At 51.1% G+C, this 20,379-nt stretch overlaps 1 protein-coding gene across 1 annotated transcript in view; it reads right to left on the bottom strand.

Annotated features, from left to right (window-relative positions):
- Window positions 1-19,702, bottom strand: part of CDC42BPG (CDC42 binding protein kinase gamma) — a 54,507-nt gene extending 34,805 nt beyond the window's left edge. The window contains 1 exon segment of the mRNA XM_083417041.1: window positions 19,446-19,702. Coding sequence (XP_083273167.1) covers window positions 19,446-19,620 — 175 coding nt within the window. The 5' untranslated portion in view covers window positions 19,621-19,702.
- Between the last annotated feature and the right edge of the window lie 677 nt (window positions 19,703-20,379).

Consider the following 20,379-nt stretch of genomic DNA (forward strand, 5'->3'; position numbering starts at 1 on the left):
TGACGGCTTTTAAAAAAAGGCACAAAACGTTTTCATCTTGCAAAGCAAGCCCATAGGGAAATTCTTCTTGCGAAGCAACTCAGAAAATGAAAAACTCTTTCGTCTTGCGAGTTTTTCGTCTTGTGAGGCATTCGTCTTGCAAGGTACCACTGTACATGAAGACTCTCTTCAAAACCGGCCCTCATGTACTCTGGCACTGTTCCACATAATACCTGCTTGTTCTACATTTGTAAGGACTCAGTCAGTTAGTGTGGCAGTGCCAAAACTTCGGAACTCCCTGCCTATTGATATCTCTGTACAGTACCCTTTCCAGCATCTTCTAAAAACATTTTCATTTGGACAAGCCCACCCAGCTGTTTAGCTGAATCAAGTTTTAGTCTATTGTTATTTTAGCTTTTTGAAAGTCTTATATTCTTGTTGTTCATTTTTCTTATTGACAATTTCATTGTTTTCTCTCTTTTGTAAACCACTTTGAGGGTTTTTTAAAAAAATATTCAAGTGGTGTATACATTTTATGGGACCCTAAACTATCACTGTCACATAGCCTTTCGATTTCCTGCTCAACTTATAGCCTCTGAGCACCTGCGCTTGGTTTCTCGGACCCAAATCTCTTCCTCCGCACAGTCACTGCAATACTGTAGCTGGGACAGGTCAGTGATATATGAGCAACTCGGAAGTGAAATGCTTTGTAAATTCTGAAATTTTGATTTCCCCTTGCAGAGCTTTCACGCTTAGCCAAAATTCAGCAAAGCAGTTGGATTCAGGAAGCAGATGACTCGCTTTAGTTGTTAATTCTAAACCTCCAGTTCGTACAGCCAAACTCTTGCAAAGCTTATCCTAAGCTGCAGGCACCAGTCTGGTTCATATGCAACCCAAAGTGACACCAGCAAAAGCTTTTATTCCTATTTTTATTTTTGTCTATTTATCTTCCTCTTCAGCCGGAAACAGCTCCCACAGTAGTAGCAATGGTAATAAGGTGGTCTTTGCCTTCCCGCTAGCGTCCGTCGTGATATATATCATTTTTTTGTATCCAGCAGCTCAAAAACTGCACAAGAGCATGGCAGGGGGAGGTTTATAACAACTCTGGCATGTAGCCCCACTGTTGTGATCACAAGCTGCAGTTCCAACGAAGCAATGCCGGAGATCTCTAAACGCAAGCCAAAGGAAGCCAACCGACTCTGAAGCGACTTTTCGGATGACACCATCCATCAAAGAATTAAGCATGCAGAAAATATTTTGTGTATTTTACAGTTGAGAAACAAGAGACAGGTGTCTTGATCAGTGTGTGGACGCTATTTATTTAGTTATCTTTTCAAAGCAAACAGCCTTGACAAAGCGGATTATAATATAGCTAAGCTGGTGCAAAACAATGTAATTCAATTACAAAATACAACAACGGAACAATTTCCTGAGTCTTTGCAGTTGCGCAACTAAGGGGTGGAGGGTTTTTTTTGGGGGGGGGTATGTTATTGGACTACAGATCTCATCATTGGCCCTGCTGTCTGAGGCTGATGGGAGTTCATAAAGACCTGGGAGAATGCAGGTGACCCATCCCTGAAGTACAAGTGGGTTCCTGATTCACAGCAACAAAATGTGGAATGGATCATTTCTGAGATTGCCTGGCAGAGCTGGCCAGGATGGTGTGGCCACCTCACAGCAGCAGCAGAAAACCTGTGATGTCATTGGACTCCAACTCCCATCATCCCCTGCCAATGGTCAGGGATGATGGGAGCTGGAGTCCAACAGGCATGGAAAGGCGCACACATTTCTCATCCCATCCCATTAACAGACCCTCCAAGTGTCCCTATTTTCCAGGGACATTCCTGAATTTACAGAAGCCATCCCGGTTTCTAGTCCAGGATCATGTTCTCATAGTGGCCAATCAGATGCCCCAATGGGAAACCCACAAGCAAGATCTGAGCGCAAGAGCCCTCTTGGTGGGAAGGTATGAGCCGGAAGCTGGATTTCCGTCTTTTGCTGCTCAAGGAACAGGAGGCAGCCGGGGTCCATTTCCCATCACCCCCTTCAGGGCCTTTAAAGCAGGCCACAATCCCAGCATGCTGATTCGCACACCTCCTTGTCTAACCCAGGCATGGCCAAACTTGGCCCTCCAGCTGTTTTGGGACTACAATTCCCATCATCTCTGACCACTGGTCCTGTTAGCTAGGGATGATGGGAGTTGTAGTCCCAAAACAGCTGGAGAGCCAAGTTTGGCCATGCCTGCTCTAACCACTAGGTATCACTCCTACCAAAACTGAAGCCCTGCTTGTCACACTTTTCCCCTGTTAGGAACACTCCAAGAGAGGCTGCTAAGCTCTGCCTGTGGCTTGAAAAGCCGCTGTGATCCAACTTGCTCACCTGCCCCTTTCGGTGCCCGGGGTGGGGCCCGATGCCTGCATGCCCCATCATGCCACCCTTGGCAGCCTTGTGCACGCGGTGGCACCTGTCTCTTCCTGTATGGGCTGCCTAGGCACCTCTGAGCGACTAGCAGGGAGAAGGAGCTTCGGAGCAGGGCTGGAGCACCGCCAGCCTCCTGCGCTCCAAGCATGAAATGCAGGGTCAGGCCCAGATCTGGAGCCTCAGCTTTGGGACAGGGTGGGGAAGTAGTTCTCCCTTTAAACAGAACAAGTATTGCTGCAGAGCAAAGACAGCAAAACCGGGGGTCCAGCGGCTAGGTTTGGAGACTCTCTCTCTCCCCCCGCCAAGAACAAATTATCCAGAAAAAGCCGATTCATGGAAGGCTCTAAAGTTCCTGTGCATTGCAACAGCCAACTGGTCTCGGTGCAGAATTTGCACACCCAACCATTCTGGGAAGGAGAAGTCACACTGGAACACACTAAACCACCTTCCCCAGTATACTGCTTCCGTCAGAGGTGCACAGCAGGCACTATAGAAACGTCTGTCGCCTACAAGACACAAATCTTGCTTGTGGGTTTCCCATCATGGGCCCTGTTTGGCCGCTGTGAGAACAGGAGGCTGGACAGGATTGGCCCCCTGTGGCCTGATCCAGCGGGCTCTTCTGATGTTCTTATGTACAGCAGGGGTGAGGAGCCTCTGAATTTCCAGATGTTGTTGAACTCCCATCTCCCTTGACGATTGCCTTGGCGGGCTGCAGCTGATGGGAACTGGGAGTCCAGCAACATCTAGCGAGCCACAGGCTACCTCGCCCCCCAGGCGACCAGGTCTCTTGGCAGGAGGACATTAAGCAGGAGGCTACTTAAGAGCTGACGAATTGCCCAAGCCTTGAGGTGCATGATTAACAGAAAAACCTCCCCTTCCCTCCAGCACCTAACTTGTAGAAAACAGAAGATGTGCTAGGGCTAGGTGAACATTGGACCTTTGGCCCCTTATTCCAGAGATATGGGGGAAAGTTGGGGTGAACTTAATGGCGGGAATGCACTCTGCTCAACCTCAGAGGCACTGTTTTCCAGCTGTCATTTGGCGATGCGGGAAGCTAACCCCCAGTCCCGAAAGCAGGCAAGTTTGCTGGCCAAAATAAGCCCAGCACACTCCTTTTCCCGTACATAAAATTAATCAAGCTGTACAATCTGCCTCAGGCTTGGAACAGGTGGAAAGTGACAGGCGCTGCCAATTTCATTAAGGGATCTCTTTCTCTCTGTCTCTCAAAAGCAACAACAATTGCAGGGGTTTGTTGGGTGAGAAGAAAACCTAAGGAGAGGCCGCTGGGTCAGGCCAGTGCCCCTTCCAGTCCAGGCTCCTGTTCTCACAGGGGCCAACTAGATGCCCCAGTGGGAAACTTGCAAGCAGGATTCAAGCACAAGAGCCCTCTCCTCTCCTGTAGTTTTTAGTAACTGGTCTTCAGTAGAGACAGAGCATAGCCATTGTGGCTAGAAGTCAGTGATAGCCTTTTCCTCCTGCATTTCCTCCTGGGATTTTGCCCCATCCTTTTTTAAAGCCACCCAGGTTGGTGGCCAGCACTGCCTCCAGTGGCAGTGAGTTCCGTAGTTTAATGATAATGATAATGATAATGATAATAATAATATATTTATACCCCACCCTCCCTGGCCAGAGGTGACTAACACCAATAAAATCACAGTAAAAACATAATAGGGGAGGACACCCCAATTTAAAATACAGGTTAAAAAGCAAATTAAAATGCAACCTCATTTTAAAAGTAGCCGATAGATCAAGACCGTAAAGGGAGGGCAACATAAGAGTCAGACTGAGTCCAAACCAAAGGCCAGGTGGAACAGCTCTGTCTTGCAGGCCCTGCGGAAAGATGTCAAGTCCCACAGGGCCCTAGTCTCTTGTGATAGAGCGTTCCACCAAGTCGGGGCCAGTACTGAAAAGGCCCTGGCCCTAGTTGAGACCAATCTAACCACCTTGAGACCTGGGACCTCAAAAATGTTGTCATTTGTGGACCTTAAGGTCCTTCGTGGGGCATACCAGGAGAGGCAGTACGTGGGTAGGTAGGTAGGTAACGTAGGTACGTGGGTCCTAGGCCGCATAGGGCTTTAAAGGTCAAAACCAGCACCTTAAACCTGACCCTGTACTCCTCTGGGAGCCAGTGCAGTTGGTAAAGCACTGGATGAACGTGATCTCGCGGCAAGGACCCCGTAAGGAGCCTTGCCACGGCATTCTGCACCCGCTGGAGTCTCTGGGTCAGCTTCAAGGGCAGCCCCACTGCAAGAAGTAGTACATCCCTTTTACCAGTCCTGAATCTTCAAACATTTGGCTTCACTGGACGTCCATGAATTCTAGTGTTAGGAGAAAGGGAGGAAAAGTTTTCTTCGCCCATTTTCTCCACGCCATGCATCGTTTTCTAAATTTCTACCATCTCGCCTCTTATTCACCTTTTCTCTAAACTAAAACGCTGCAACCTTTCCTCATAGGGGAGCCACTCCAAGCCTGTTATCATTTTGGTTGCCCTTTCCTGAATAATAAATAATAATAATAATAATAATAATAATTTATTATTTATACCCCGCCCATCTGGCTGAGTTTCCCCAGCCACTCTGGGTGGCTCCCAATCAAGTGTTAAAAACAGTGTAGCGTTAAATATTAAAAAGTTCCCTGAACAGGGCTGCCTTCAGATGTCTTTTAAAGATAGGATAGTTGCTTATTTCCTTCACATCTGAAGGGAGGGAGTTCCACAGGACGGGTGCCACTACCGAGAAGGCCCTCTGCCTGGTTCCCTGTAACCTCACTTCTCGCAATGAGGGAACCGCCAGAAGGCCCTCGGCGCTGGACCTCAGTGTCCGGGCAGAACGATGGAGGTGGAGACGCTCCTTCAGGTATACAGGACCGAGGCCGTTTAGGGCTTTAAAGGTCAGCACCAACACTTTGAATTGTGCTCGGAAACGTACTGGGAGCCAATGCAGATCTCTCAGAACCGGTGTTATGTGGTCCCGGCGGCCACTCCCAGTCACCAGTCTAGCTGCCACATTCTGGATTAATTGCAGTTTCCGGGTCACCTTCAAAGGTAGCCCCACGTACAGCGTGTTGCAGTAGTCCAAGTGGGAGATAACCAGAGCATGCACCACTCTGGCGAGACAGTCCACGGGCAGGTAGGGTCTTAGCCTGCGTACCAGGTGAATCTTTTCCAATTCTACAATAACTGGAAACTCGGCACTCCCAAGGCCCACTCATATGATGTAGGGACAGGGAAGAGAGGTGGGCAGGCGGGCAGCAGCAAGCTTGGGGCACAAGCGTCTTAAACACAGGCAGGCAGCTCTCCTCAATCCTTGACAGGAAAATGCCCACTGGGCAAGCACCGTACCCAAAGATGCTGCTTGCATGCAGAATTTCTGGATTTGCTGAGCCTGGCTCCCTGGCTGCACCCTGTGGAAGAGAGACCCAGGAGTCCTGGCTCTCATCCAGGCCTGTAGCTTTCCAGATGCAGTTGGAGCAGCCAGCATGGCTGATGAGGGCTGTCTGGTTCCTCAGCCCTAAACACTAGCTCTCCTTTTCGGAGAGGCATGCACAGAGGAAGGTGGAAGCCCAGCTCCAATTAACTCAGGATGCATCTGAATTCTACCAGCTGCTGGGAATCTCCAGTGGGGAGGTCCCATGGGGGCATCTCTGTGTGCACAGGATACTAGGCTAGATGGGAGCCCTTTGATCTGATCCAGCAGGGCTGATGTTAAGCTCTTAAGCTTTTATGTGAATTGTGTTGCTTTTGTTGTTGTTGGCCGCTCTGAGCCTGGCTTCAGCTGGGGAGGGAGGGATATAAATTTATTATTATTATTATTGTTGTTGTTGTTGTTGTTGTTGTTGTTGTTGTTGTTGTTGTTATAGTTATTATTACCACCACTACTACTACTACTAAATCTTTAGTTGTGATGCATTGCAGAGGGTTGGACTTTGGGTGCCCTTCCAACTCTACAATTCTAAGATTCCGTAAGTTTGGACAAGGTCCGGCAGTCTGCATTTTCCCTGGGGAATGGGAATTGTGTCGTTTTCAGGGGGCTGAAGTTCTCTGTCCTTGGTGAACCTGAACTGGCACGATATGTTAAAAATGCATTAAAAATCATCCCCTTGTTTCAATTCAACCTGTTTTAATTAAATCCCCTTCTCGCGAGCAGCCTGGAGAATTTTGTTACAGGATGGCCCGTTGAGAAGACTGCAGATAAATCACAGCAAATGTACTTAAAACACCTCGAGATCCTTCTCGTTCTCTGTTTGTAAATTTGGCACAACTTCACTAACGAGCTTCTTCCCTCTAATGAATTTCGCCTCCAATGGCACCTGGCGCATCCAGTCATTCTGGTCCTTCTGCTGATCGCCTTTATTAGCCCTGTCACATGATCTGGTGGAGGAAAGCTGGCTTCTTCCAGAACATAAATTTATTATCAGAAGAGATGGGGCTGCACAGAACTGAACTGCAGTTGTGAATAGCTGGAGAGGAATTCCTACTTCATTTGTTTCAGGAAACACAGCACCAATGTTGAGTTGAAATTATTCTTCCCACCAACTGGAAAATGACAACACAGGGGGTTGAAATAGATCAGGGTTTCCCCAACTTGGGTCTCCAGCTGTTTTTGGACTACAGTTCCCATCATTCCTGACCACTTGGCCTGCCAGCTGGGGATGATGGGAGTTGTAGTCAAAAAACAGCTGGAGACCCAAGTTGGGGAAAACCTGGTCCAGATGAGCCTTTGATTCTATCTCTGTGGATGTCAGCTGACCTCTCAGAGAATCATGTGGGCAGGGGCATGCAGTGTACAGTTTCGGCCACTTTTCCGCAAAAAGGATCCTGTATTATGGGTAAAAATTAAAGAAAGGGCAATCGAATGATGAAGTGGGAGAAGCAACTCCCCTATGAAAAACGGTGTTTGGGACTTTTTAGTTTGGAGAAAAAGGTGAGTCAGAGGCGAGATGATAAAAGGATGCATGGCTTGGGGAAAGTGTATAGAGAAACTCATTGATCTCTCTCTCAGGACACTAGAGCCCATTAATATCCAACAAAGAGGAATGTTGGAAGATTCAGGGCTTTAAAAGAGGATTGGTCATGGAGGAGAGGGGTTTGCTATGGTGAAACGCCATGGTGGCTCTGCTCAGGCGAGGCAGCAGTGCTTCTGAATGCTTGAACCTCAGGAGGGGAGAAGAGGGCTCTTGTGCTTGAATCCTGCTTGCCGGTTTCCCCTCAGGCGTCTGGTTGGCCGCTGAGCTTAGATGGACCACTGGCCTGATCCTGCAGACCTCTCCTTATGAGCCCACAGCCTCTGAATGAGAGCAGGGGGTGTAGAGAGCTGGTGCCTTCGCAAGGCGAGGAGGTGTGGTGATGGTGGCAGCGGCAGCGGCAGCAGCTGCTGCCTGCCCTCTTTTGGCCCAGAGGAGAGGGCCTCCTTCGCAAATTCTTCCGCTGGTGTTCCTCCATTCCCAAAGAGTTTCCCGTCTTAGTTCCTCAGTGGAAAACCAGGCGCTGGCCTAGGCACGCCCAGAGGAACCAGCGGGACCGCATTCCTCGCAAGGCGAGCAGGGTGGGGACAAGAGCCAGGTCTGAACCCCACACGCCAGAGAGGAGAGGAGGGGCAGCCCCTTCCCATGGGTCACTGCCCCATTTGCCTGCTCCCAGGCCAAGCTGCCTGCTCCCCCCCCCCCAAGAAAGGGGACAGCAGATGCTGAGACATCCCGGAAGAGCCTTGCCACAAGGTGGCTCCCGATTCATAAAAGTTAATTTGTCAGAAAATGCAGGATCCTACCCTGTCAGGAGGAGCGTGCCTAGTGGCAAAGGGCTATGGCTCAATAGAAGAGTATTTGCTTTGCATGCAGAGAGGTCCAAGGTTCTATCCCTTAAAAATAGGGGCAGGTAGCGGCAGGTGAGGGGAAAGACCCTCTCTCTGCCTGAGACCACCCTGGGCAGGAGGGGGGGGAGCCATAGCCAGTCAGATATGAAGATAGGGAGCTTGAGGACCTGGTATAAGGCAGCTTGCTAGTTGGACTCATGGCAAAACTCAGATGGAAGGTTCAATACCTGGCAGCTCCAAGGTGGGCTGGGAAGGAAACTCGCCTGAAACCCCTGAGAGTTGCTGCCAGCCAGTGTGCAAGAAAACACTGAAACGAAAAGCGGTTCAGGCCTTATCAGAGAGGAGGGAGGGGAGTGCTTAGTGGAATTTCAAGAGCCAGAAGGGGTTGATGAGCATGTCTGCAAGCATTCGTGTGTGTGTGTGTGTGTGTGTGTGTGTGTGTGTGTGTGGCTGATGCCTCTTCATTCGCACCCGCAAATAGTGGAAGCAGACCAGCTTGTGCCAAAGAGACCAACAGCTGACCCTTGCGAACCACCCTTTCCCGGCGTAGAATGTGGATTATTTCAGCGCAGAGAATGTGAACATGCGCACACCCACCCTCAGGCATGTGCACCCTTCATGCACAAGGAGGCGGGGTTGGGGGGGGGGGAGACGCTTCTGTGGGGCCTTGGCTAGGTGTGCTGCTGCTGCTGCTACCTTAAAAAGCCTCCCATCTGAAATAAGAAAAACAGCCCTCCTGAAGACTGACAGACAGGTTGGAATCCAAAACCTACCTACCAGGTTGCCAGACCTGGCCAGGTTGCCCTGACGACAGGAGCAACAAACAGTTCTGGTATTCCTCCTGCCCTCCCCCCCCCCTCTGATGATGCATCACCCTCTATCATGAGCCAGTCCAGGCAGCAGCAGCAGCAGCAGCAGCAGCTCCCTATCAGGTGGAGAGGGGAAATGCCACTGGTTTTTACACCCACTCAGGGAGTATTGGTGGGGCAGGAAGGAGATCCCATGGGAGGGGCAGGCAGGCAGCTCTGTGGATAGACAGCCCAGGTTGCATAGATACTGGCTTGTTACAGCCATGTAGTGCACAAGCAGCTCCCCCCCCCCCAAGAGGCTGAGCTAGGAAGTGGGCAGGCTGTCGCTTCAGGAAGTCTCTGCAGACCCCAGGAAGGAGTTGGAGCACCAGCTCTGCATGCAGAAGGGCTGGGGAAGACCCCTGCAGAACCCCAGAGAGCCAGTGCACCTGGAGCAGGGCTCAGACTTGCTAGAAGGTGGCTTTCTGCATTTTGTTAAAATCTGCCCTTTATTCAAACTCCATGAGGACTAGCAGCTTGCTCAACTTTATGGGGAAGGAGCAGAGTGGATGCTTTGCAACCAAAAGGGCCCAGGGCTCAGTCTTTGGCTTTTCCAAGGAGGGTTGGGCCAAGCCCCCCCGAGAGCTGCTGCCGCCACAAGTCAATGTAGGCAACACTGAACTAGATGGGAGGGTCAAGGGCCTGGCAGCTTCCTTGGTTTCTGCACCAAGTCCTCAGGCAACCCCTCTGCTCCTTCCATCCACCTCAGGAATGGATGCACATCCATTGCCAAACAGCCACCACTGTCACCGAGGGAGCACACTTTGGGTCCCAGATTAAAAACATCTACGCTGCAAGATCAAGGACACACCCACCCAGCACCCAGACTTGAAGAACAGGTCCTGTCTGGTTGCGGAGTGCGATTCACGTGGTAAGAAGGAGCCACAGGGGGAAAGGGGTTGGGTGGCGAGAGTTACATCACATCTTGCTCAGAAGGAACGCTCAAGTGGTTATCCTGGCAGGAGATGGATCCCCATGCAGGCAAAGAGGAGGGAGGCCCCTGTGCAGGGTGGGGGCTGCAGCCCCGGTTATTAAGATAGGGGAAGACCAAGGTGGTGGTGGCGGTATTGGTGGTTGGGTTTATTAAATCATGCTATGGGCAGGAAGCCACAGGAACCTCCTCTGCTAGGAGAGCTGCTAAGTTCATTCCAATGGGGCAAATTCAACACGGTGCCGAAACACCTCTCTGGCCTTCCTGCTTGGCAGAAGAGCCTAAGAAGACCCCTGCTGGATCAGGCCCATCTAGTCCAGCATCCTGTTCTCACAGCAGCCAACCAGATGCCTGTGGGATACTCACAAGCAGGAACGAAACACAAGAGCCCTCTTCCCTCCTCTGGGTTCTCCAGCAAATGGTCTTCAAAAGCATTGCTGCCTCCAGCTATGGAGCAGCCATCGACTGCTCCCTCCTCCACGAATTTGTCCAATCCTCTTTTAAAGCCATCTAGCTTGGTGGCCATCACTGCCTCCAGTGGGAGGGAGTTCCATAGTTTTAACTACGTGCTGCGTGGAAAAGCAGTTTCTTGGGCCTGTCCTGAAGCTTTCAACATTCAGCTTCACTGGAGGTCCACATGTTTCTACTGCTATCTGAGAGACACAGTTCCCAAAGCTTCGTTTCTTGCCACCGGAACATGTCATTTCCCTTCCTACTACCCAAAAAGCCCAAGCGTGAAGTTTTCCTCTCTTCCTGCCTGCCTGCAAGGAAGCTCCCTTCCTTGTCAACATCCTGAGGCTGCCAGTTCCCCCTCTGAACAGCTGCAGCGTTGCGGAGCAGTTCCACGACCAACCGGACAGCAGCGAAAGCCCATTTCGGAGGGGAGTGGGGATGCAGGGAGGCAAGGGAGAGCTGGCTTTTAAAGATGATCACAATGGCTTGTTGCAGACCTTTTGGAGTGCTCTCAGGCCACCGGCCGCCCCCTGCACCAAAAGCTCTCAGGATGAGAACAGAAGAGCCCTGCTGGATCAGGGAAATGGCTCTCTTAGTCCTGTTCTCACAGGGGTCAACCGGGAAACCTACAAGCAAGACAAGAGCCCCTCTCCCCCTCCAGTGGTTTCCAACTACAGTGGTACCTCTGGTTGCAAACGGGATCCGTTCCGGAGCCCCGTTCACAACCTGGAAGGAACACAGCGCATGCACAGGTCGCAATTCACCGCGTCTGCGCATGCGTGAGCAGCGAAACCTGGAAGTAACCCTTTCCAGTACCTCCGGTTCACCACAGGACGCAACCTGAAAGGGCGTAACCCGCAGCATTCGCAGCATGAGGTATGACTGTGCTGGTATTCAGAAGCATTGCTGCCTCCATCTGTGGAGGCAGAGCAGAGCCATCATGGCCAGTCGCCATCAATAGCCCTCTCTCCTCCATGAATTTGTCCAATTCTCTTTTAAAACCATCTAGGTTTGAGGCCTTCACTGTTTCTTGCAGGAGTGAGTTCCATTGTTTAACTATGCACGGCCTGAAAAAGGTCTTTTATCTGTCCTGGGTCTAAGAATGTTCAGCCACATTGGATGCTCACTAGCTCTAGTGTTCACTAGTGTTCACTAGCTCTAGTGCTCACTAGCTCTAGAGAGAAAAAACTTCTGTCTGTTTTCTCCATGCCACGCACAATTCTGTATACTTCAGTTGTGTCACCCGTTACTTGCCTGTTTCCTAAGCTGAAAAGTCCCAATTGCTGCAACCTCTCCAGTCCCTAAACATACTGAGGTTAGGAACAAGGCGTCGAGAAAAAGACAGTGTCCCCACCACCACCACTACCACCTTGACCTACACATCCCCACTGCTTGCAGAATTAGCCTCAATATAACAGTTGTGGGGAACCTGTGCCCCCCCCCAGATGCTGCCAAACTAGTACCCCCATCATCAGCATCCCTGGCCATTGGCAAAGTTGGGAGTTGTGACAATGTCAAGGGGGGGGGGGTACAGACTGGCTTCAGCACTCGTTGGAGAAGCTAGAGAAACAGCCTTCAGATTTTACATCGTCAACCTGCTGGTTCCTTCCTCTCTTGACAACGAAGGGAGGAGTTTAGGGATATTTAAAAAATTATAATTTTATAAGTTGCGTGTCCTTGTTTCTCAATTCGATCCATTTACATGGTTTTGTGGTGTTTTATGCATTGTGACTTGCCGTTATTTTCACTGCTTATAGTTTAGTCATTCTTTATTGTACTTGTTACGTGTAAACTGTTTAATTATTGTTTGCTGGTATTTAATTTTACCGTTTACTGTTATACTCTAATGGATTATTGAAGATTGCTTTATTCAGTGTAAGTTGTTTATTTTAAAGTTACAAAGATCAAGATCTAGATCAAGGGAAGTAATAGTGCCACTGTATTCTGCTCTGGTCAGACCTCACCTGGAGTACTGTGTCCAGTTCTGGGCACCACAGTTCAAGAAGGACACTGACAAACTGGAACGTGTCCAGAGGAGGGCAACCAAAATGGTCAAAGGCCTGGAAACGATGCCTTATGAGGAACGGCTAAGGGAGCTGGGCATGTTTAGCCTGGAGAAGAGGAGGTTAAGGGGTGATATGATAGCCATGTTCAAATATATAAAACGATGTCACATAGAGGAGAGAGAAAGGTTGTTTTCTGCTGCTCCAGAGAAGCGGACACGGAGCAATGGATCCAAACTACAAGAAAGAAGATTCCACCTAAACATTAGGAAGAACTTCCTGACAGTAAGAGCTGTTCGACAGTGGAATTTGCTGCCAAGGAGTGTGGTGGAGTCTCCTTCTTTGGAGGTCTTTAAGCGGAGGCTTGACAACCATATGCCAGGAGTGCTCTGATGGTGTTTCCTGCTTGGCAGGGGGTTGGACTCGATGGCCCTTGTGGTCTCTTCCAACTGTATGATTCTATGATTATGCAGGGCATTTTTTTCTAGAAAAAGAGGTGTTGGAACTTGTTGACCTTTTTTTAGGGGAGTACCCAGCCAAAGATAGCCCCTAAAAAAGCTTCTCTTCTTATGCCCTTGCACCAATCGCCTCATGTATAGTAATATAGAAAGGCGGTATACAAATTAAAAGTGAACTGAAATGAAATGAAGATGAGTGAGAGAAGGGGTCATTGTAGCTGTTGGCTCACAGAAAGCCTTGGGTTCAATCTCTGGTGGCATCTGCAAAGAGGAGTCTTGCCTGGTCGTGGCAGAGACCCTAAAGAGCTGTAAACTGCTCAGTGTTCCTGGACCCAGCTCCTAGTCTAACACTCTCACCGCTAACACCACACTGATGCGCATATAATTACTAGCAGGCTTAGAACATCTGCCTCATAGCCAGCCAAACTACTGTCCCATTTAGCCCACTCTGGCCTGCTCTGACTGACAGCAGGTCTCCAGGGCCTCAAGGAGGGATTGAACCCAGAGCCTTCTGACACCTGGCAGGTGCTCTGTCATCCATGGGCTGCAGACCTTCCCACAATTCTCTGGGACTGGCTAGTTGCAAAAAGGCAGAAGAGGGAAGCACGCTTTCTCAGGTGAGATGCATACCCCTCAACTGTCCCATTTAAAGCGGGAAATCCCAGAATCACAGAAGCCAATCCCGGCTTCTGTTTGGACCCCAGAATTTCCCATTTGTTGGTCCAAAAGCACCGGACCAAAAGACACTCACTCTGGTGCAAGTCAGCAGGGTTGTGCCAGAGCACTGGAACGAAAGCCACTCGTTTGTTGGTCTTGCAGGACAAAAAAACCAGAGCGGCTTCAGTTTCATGCTCTCGTGAGAGCTTGAAACCAAAAATAGAGCACCCGGATTTAGGTGCCAAAAATGTTGGAGGGTATGGATATACATTCGTGGAGAATGGCTTCAAGCTGTTTGGAGGAAGGGCCGGCACTATCATTGGGCAGAAGGAGGCAACTGAGGGCAGCATCAGCATCGCCCAGCCCTTCTGCCTGAGCATCCTCTCCACCCCCAGCCATTACCCCTGTGTTGCAGGATAGAGCTTGCATGCCACATGGCCTGCCCTGAGCCCAGTTCCAGGTGAAATTGAGGAGACTATGCCATTTGTCAGGCAGCAAAATAACTTGGGATGGCCCTGAGCAGACATTCCAATGGGCCTCTTTGTCTTGAACTGCCCCCTTCTACAGAGTTCAGCACATAACAATCTGGACAGCCTTTGCACCCTTTCAGAGTGAGAAAGAGGGTAGAACAGACACCCGTGTAAGGACTGAGGCCGCCTGAAGCCAGACCGCTCTGCTGCCATCAGTTTTCCTTATGGTTTGCAATTGCCAGAGCGGTCCTGAGGGATTTTGCTGCCTGGAGGAAGGCAAGATGGTGCCCCCACTAAATCCACACACACAAGGCGACGGAACTGGGAGATGAACCTTACTTCCATGCCTGCAGTGGGTTCCTATCCTCTGTCACACCGGAGGACAAGCAGCAATTTTAGGCACTCCAGGACAGGCCACCAGGGCACTCCCACCCAGCACTGTCCTCTGAGAGAGGAATGCCTCTGGGGAACAGGGGAACATGCCTTACTTTGTCTAACGATAGGGCCGGGCCGGCGAACAGCTCATAGAAGTCTTCAAAGTTATGCAGATATTTACAAGCTGCATTTCTGAATATTGCAAGGTCCAGATAAGCAGCCTTGCTTGCTCTGAGGGACTCCCACAGGGCTAAGACTCAGATGTGACCATGGACAGAAGAACTATCTTCAAAACAGGACTAACCCATTTTGGAGCAGGGGGTGTGTGTGAGGTGGGGGAGGTTATCTAGGGATAATAGGAAGCTGCCTTATGCAGAGCCAAACTATTTGCCCAGCTAACTCAGTGTCAGCTATACAGACTGGCAGAGGTTCTCTCTCTCACCAGGATTTCAGAAAGGCAGTTGTTCCCTGCCCTACCTGGAGATGCTGTTGGGGGTGTGTGTCACACCTGGGGAGGGGGTCATACCTGGGATTTTCTGCTCTCTCTCGTCTTCTGCCCCTTCAACACAAAATTCCAGGGCTGTGTACAAATGTGTGATTAAAAACCATGCAACACAAAACAGCAGACGGCATGGGTCCCAGCCAGAAGACTGTGTGAGAAAATGCATCGTTAGAGAACTGCGGAACTCACTTCTGCAGGAGGCAGTGAGAGTCACCAGTTTGGATAGCCTTAAGAGAGGATTGGACAGATTTGTGGAGGAGAAGCCAGCTATCAAAGGCTCCCAGCCACGAAGGCCATGCTCTGCCTCCGCTTTTGAAGGCAGCTATGCTTGTGCAAAACCAGTGGAAGGGAGAGGAGTCTTGTGCTCAGAGCTTTCTTGTGGGTTTCCCATATGGGCATCTGGGTGGTCCCTGGGGGAATTCACCAAGCTCTTCTTAAGTCCTTATATGTGATAGAATTATATTTCCTGATACAATACAATTCAGCTCTTTTGCAACCGTCACAAAAGGGGATTGTTTTGTGCCAGTATTGGTGTTGGGAAAAGGGGATGGGGATGGGCCTAATGCTATTTTGGGGGGGGGGGGGTTTGAACACATATGCACACTGATAGGGTTGGGGAAATGTTTATGGTGCACAGCCACTGCAAATATCACATTTCTGGAACCAAAATCCAACGTCCTACATCCAAGGCACAAAGGACCCATCTAAGTCTCCAGGCTGTATGTTTCTTTCCAACTTTAAAACCAAGTGTTAATGGATACAGTCATACCTCGGGTTACGAACACTGCGGGTTGCACGTTTTCGGGTTGTGGACCGCACCGAACCCAGAAGTACTGGAACGGGTTACTTCCGGGTTTCGGCACAGACGCGGCACTTCGGGTTCACGTTCACAACCCAAGGTATGACTGTAATTGGAAAAACCTCTCTCTCTATGGGAAACATAAGAGAGCTGCTGCCAGTCAGAACAGGACAAACTGGTGTAAGCAGTATTTGGTGGTGTGGTTTAAAGATGTGAAGGCTCAGGGGGGAAACAATAAACATGGGAGGGCAGGAACTGTCACCCCCAACCCCCCCCCCGGCCTTCACATCGCCAGTTGTGGGGAAAGCCCTCTCTGACCTCTGCTTATAGTTCCACTTCCCAGTGTGAGGGCCTGGGTTTCATTCAGTCTAAGACAGCCTCCTGTGTCCTTAACAAATGATGCTGAGGGAGGGGTAAATGCTCCACTCTGAAGAGGAGCCCATCTGCTTCTTGCATCCTGGCTCTTACCTCAATAGGAACAGGTGCTACAAGACAGCTGTGCGGTTAACCAAGGCTTGCCAGTCTCAGCAAAAGCAGCTGGCATTCGGAGATCTCAGCTGCCCTCCAGGCTGTTGCTGGGTGCAACTCAAAGGGGTGGATTCAGCTGCAGAACTTTAGGGACCAAGTTACCTAAAGGGGTGTCTTCTCCCGTATGAACCTGCCCAGGGCCTTCAGATCAATGGTGGCCCCAATTCGCTCCCCCCCCCCGGCCACACCTTTAGAGGCTCTCAGGGTGGCAAGTGGGACAAGGCAGTCTGTCTGTTGGCACTGTGGTTTACGGGACTCTCTCGTCAGAAATCCCTCTCCCTTGCCAAGTTTGTCATCCTTTAGGCAGCTCCAGCCCTACTATTAGGCAAAGTGAGGTTGTGGGAGGTGGCAGCAGCAAAGCGATGGAAAGCAAAGCGAGGCGCTCACCCACCAGCTAGCAATTAGCCTGCTGCCTTCAGGGACTGTGGAGGTGGTTGTCCCGTCACCAGTGTTGAAGCAAAATGGTGTTCCGGTTGGCTTCTGGAAGGAGGGGCACCATCCGGCCCTTTGCCTCAGGCGGCAAAATGTCTTGGGCTGTCCCTGCCTTTAGGCACCGACTTAGCACCACACTCGTGGCTTCTCGGACAGTTGCATCGGCCTCCTTTGCTGCTGTTAGGTTAAATTCAGGTTTTTATTTTTATTTTTGTTTTCAAACACCATTGTTCCAAGCTGCCCTGACTGCTTTGAAGCAGGAAAGTGGGGCACCCTCACTATTCTAAATGAAACAGAAGTCAGAAGTATCCAGGAGGGCTGTTTCATAGAGCAGAGAAACACCCCCCAAAGTTGTGTCTGAGCTCCAAGGCCTGGCTCCAAGGGCCTCCTGGCCGTTCCCTCACTGCGAGAAGTGAAGTTACAGAGGGCCTTCTTGGTAGTGGTGGAAAGTGAGTGTGCTTATCCTTTTTATGCTCAGAAGTTAGGAATAAAATTCTGAATAACACACACACACACAGCAGATGTTGATGAGAGGAGAAAGAGAAGAGGATCTCCCAGGATCAAGCAAAACCACACAGGCTTCACCAACCTGGTGCCCTCAGATGTTTCGGACCACAACCCCCATCAGCATGGCAAAGAATACCCATTACATTGATGGTTCCACACCCCAACCTGGGCAATAATGCAAATCCTGAGTGTGCGAATGTGTTAAAGAAAATGGAGGTGGGAAAGAGCCTTCCTTGCCCCAGATGCCCCAGAGAAAGGCTGTCAGTCACAGCAGCAAATATTCTAACCTGGCATGAAAGGGTCCTGATGTCCCTAAACCCACCACAGAGTCCTGCTGTTTCAGAGAGATTGAATTTCCACCCCTGGACCTGTCACCAAGGTCCTTTGTACAAGCAAGAGACAGGATGCAAAGCCCTCAGGTGGCATGGCTGGCATTTGCCCTGCCATGTCTTTGCCCTCCTTTACCAAGCCATAGAATCATGGTGCTGGAAGGGACCTGAAGGATCATCCAGCAGAACCCTCTGAAATGCAGGAATAAGCCCCTGACTGTGATAGAGAAGCCGCCAAAGGCTGGCATCTCAAGAGATAGGAAGGTCCCTTTCTGGCTTGGCTACATTCTCAGCGCATCACTTGAGGCGTGTGACATCGCCACACTGCTCTGTGACTCAGTTCCCCTCTCTGTGACGCAAGGGCACAGCCGGTCCATTCATTTCCTACTATGGCCTCCGTGGGGCATGACTGTGGGTGGTCCCAAGCAGGGAGGATACGTAATTTGTGGGTTGTTGTGGAGGTGGGACAGGCCAACCCTAGCGGGGAAACCAGCCAAAAGGAGGCTTCACCTGTTCCATTCTAGATGCACATACACCAAAATCAAGCCCAAAGGTATCTCCCAGATTCAATTCCTGGCATCTCCAGGTAGGGTTGGGAGCGGTCATGGATAGCTGCTCCCAGTCCGTGTAGACTGCACTGAGCTAGCTAGAGCCAATGGTCTGATTCAGTATAAACTGGCTTCCCACGTTGATGAGTTCTGCGTAGCTAAGGAAGCTTTGCCATTCTTGCGATAAGCATCAGCCCGGTTCGTCCACCACTCACCCCAAGCAACCAGTTTCCTTATTCCCACAGCCATGACGGTCAACAGCAAAGGCTGGGTACCCTCTCCAAATGATGCACGCTACAACTCCCATCACCCCTGACCATTGGCCATACTAGATTCTGGAGCGGATGGGAGTTAAAAATCCAAAACATCTGGGGAGAAGCCCTGCTGACGGCCCCTAGTCTATAGTGGGTGAAAGAAGAGGGCATGGGTGGTCCCTTCAGTAGCTCTCAGTCCCTCGTGGCAGAGAATTCTGTGGGTGTTTTTACTCTCCGAATCCCGCAGGTTGAATCAGTGGGAGGGAGGCACTCTGCACATGCTTAAAGAGAAGTACCCATTCTACAGCAGTATGTAGACAAATTGGAACAGGTCCAGAGGGAGGCAGCAAAGATGGTCGGGGGTATAGAAAATGAGCCTTAGGTAGTAAAGCTGAACAAAATATGGTGTGTTTAATTGGTGCGGGTTTGCAGGTTGTGATACCTCTGCAATTCAGATACTCAAATGAGCGTCAGATAAGCACTGGACAGTGTGGCAGATGCACAACATACATTTAAGGCCCACTTAAAACACATGCCTTTCCCCAAATAATCCTGGGAACTGCGGCTCCCCCCTCACAGAGATACAGGTGCCATGGAATCACAGCAAACTACAGTTCCCAGAATTCCTTTGAGAGAGGGGAAGCCATGTGCATCTGCATCTAGGTATTAAATCTCTGCTGTCCCAGAAAGCCTTGATCTAATAGTCTTTAAGATCCAAGGCACCAGATTTTGGTTGAACATTAGGAGAGACTTCTTGACAGCAAGAGGGGTTCACCAAGGGAGCCAACGGCCTTGCCGGGGGTTGATGGTGGTGGGGCTGTCCCTGGCTGGAGATCTTCAAGCAGAGGCACCTGTTGGACACATGCCAGCCAAAAAGCGGGTTGGACTAGACCGCCTTCATGAACCGCGGCCCACCTTCACCTCTTCTAGTATTTTATGTTACTACTTTACATGCTTCAGAACTCGGCCTCAGACCTTCCTCTCCGCCACGCTAAACAAGCTCCTTGCTCTCCACCTGGGAGAAGTCTTAACTCCGAGAAACTGGCTGGCCCCGGCCCCGCCAGCCACCCGTCGCGCCGGAGAGGCGCTCTGCACGCGCCCAGGAACCCTCCGGCCCAGAGTCCTGCCGCTGCCCACTCACCCCAGTCCAGGAAGCGCTGCACGTTCTTCTCCCGCCGCAGGGGGGCGCCGCTGCACTCCTGGTGGACGCAGAGCAGCAGGTCCAGCAGCGCCTCCAGCCCCGGCTCGGCCGCCGCCCCTTCGCCCAGCAGCGCCTCCCGCAGCCCGGCCAGGCGCCGCTCCACCGGGCTGCACATGATCGCCGCCGCGGAGCTGGAGCGGGACAGGCGAGGACGCCGCGGGAGCCCGGCCAGCAATGCCGCCGCCGCCGACGCTGGAGCAGCCAGAGGAGCGCCCCGCCCCGATGCTGGTGGGATGGGCGCAACCCGACACCTGGCCCAGCTGGGAGCGGGAGGAGGAGGAGGAGGGCGAGGGCGCCGCCGGAGCGGGAGCGCCCGCAGGGACCAGCGCCACCCTCCTCCCGGGCGCCGATGCCCCAGACGCGCCCTTGCGGTTACTCTATGTTGCCGGCACGGGCTGGCAGCTGCGCATCGCCCGGCTTGCAGGTGTGGGCTCTTTCACAGCCCAACGCGGAGACGCCACGCGGGGCTCACTGTGAAGACAGGATGCCGGGCCACGGGGCAGCGAGGCTCCTATCCTAGAGTTGGTAAGGGTCACGAGGGTCTAGCTCCTGCCACGCAGGAATCTCTTGCCCAACGTGGGGCTCGAACCCACAACCCTGAAATTAGGAACCTTCTGCTCCCAGTTCCATCCCTGTGGTTGAGCTCTTGGGACCATCTGCACCCTTCCTCTAATTCCAACTGAATCAGTCGCAAAGGATTTGAATAGTAAACAAATAACATTCCTGCATTGCAGGGGGTTGGACTAGATGACCCTTGGGATCCCAGCTCGACAATCCTATGATTCTGTGCTCCCCCCCCCACAGGGTTAAAACTGAGAGGGAAGAGTAATGGTGGCAGAGACAGAATGTCAGGTCCAGCCCTCCTATTAGACCA

Source organism: Podarcis tiliguerta, assembly GCF_965153285.1.
Source record: "Podarcis tiliguerta genome assembly, chromosome: 16".
Lineage (NCBI taxonomy): Eukaryota > Metazoa > Chordata > Lepidosauria > Squamata > Lacertidae > Podarcis > Podarcis tiliguerta.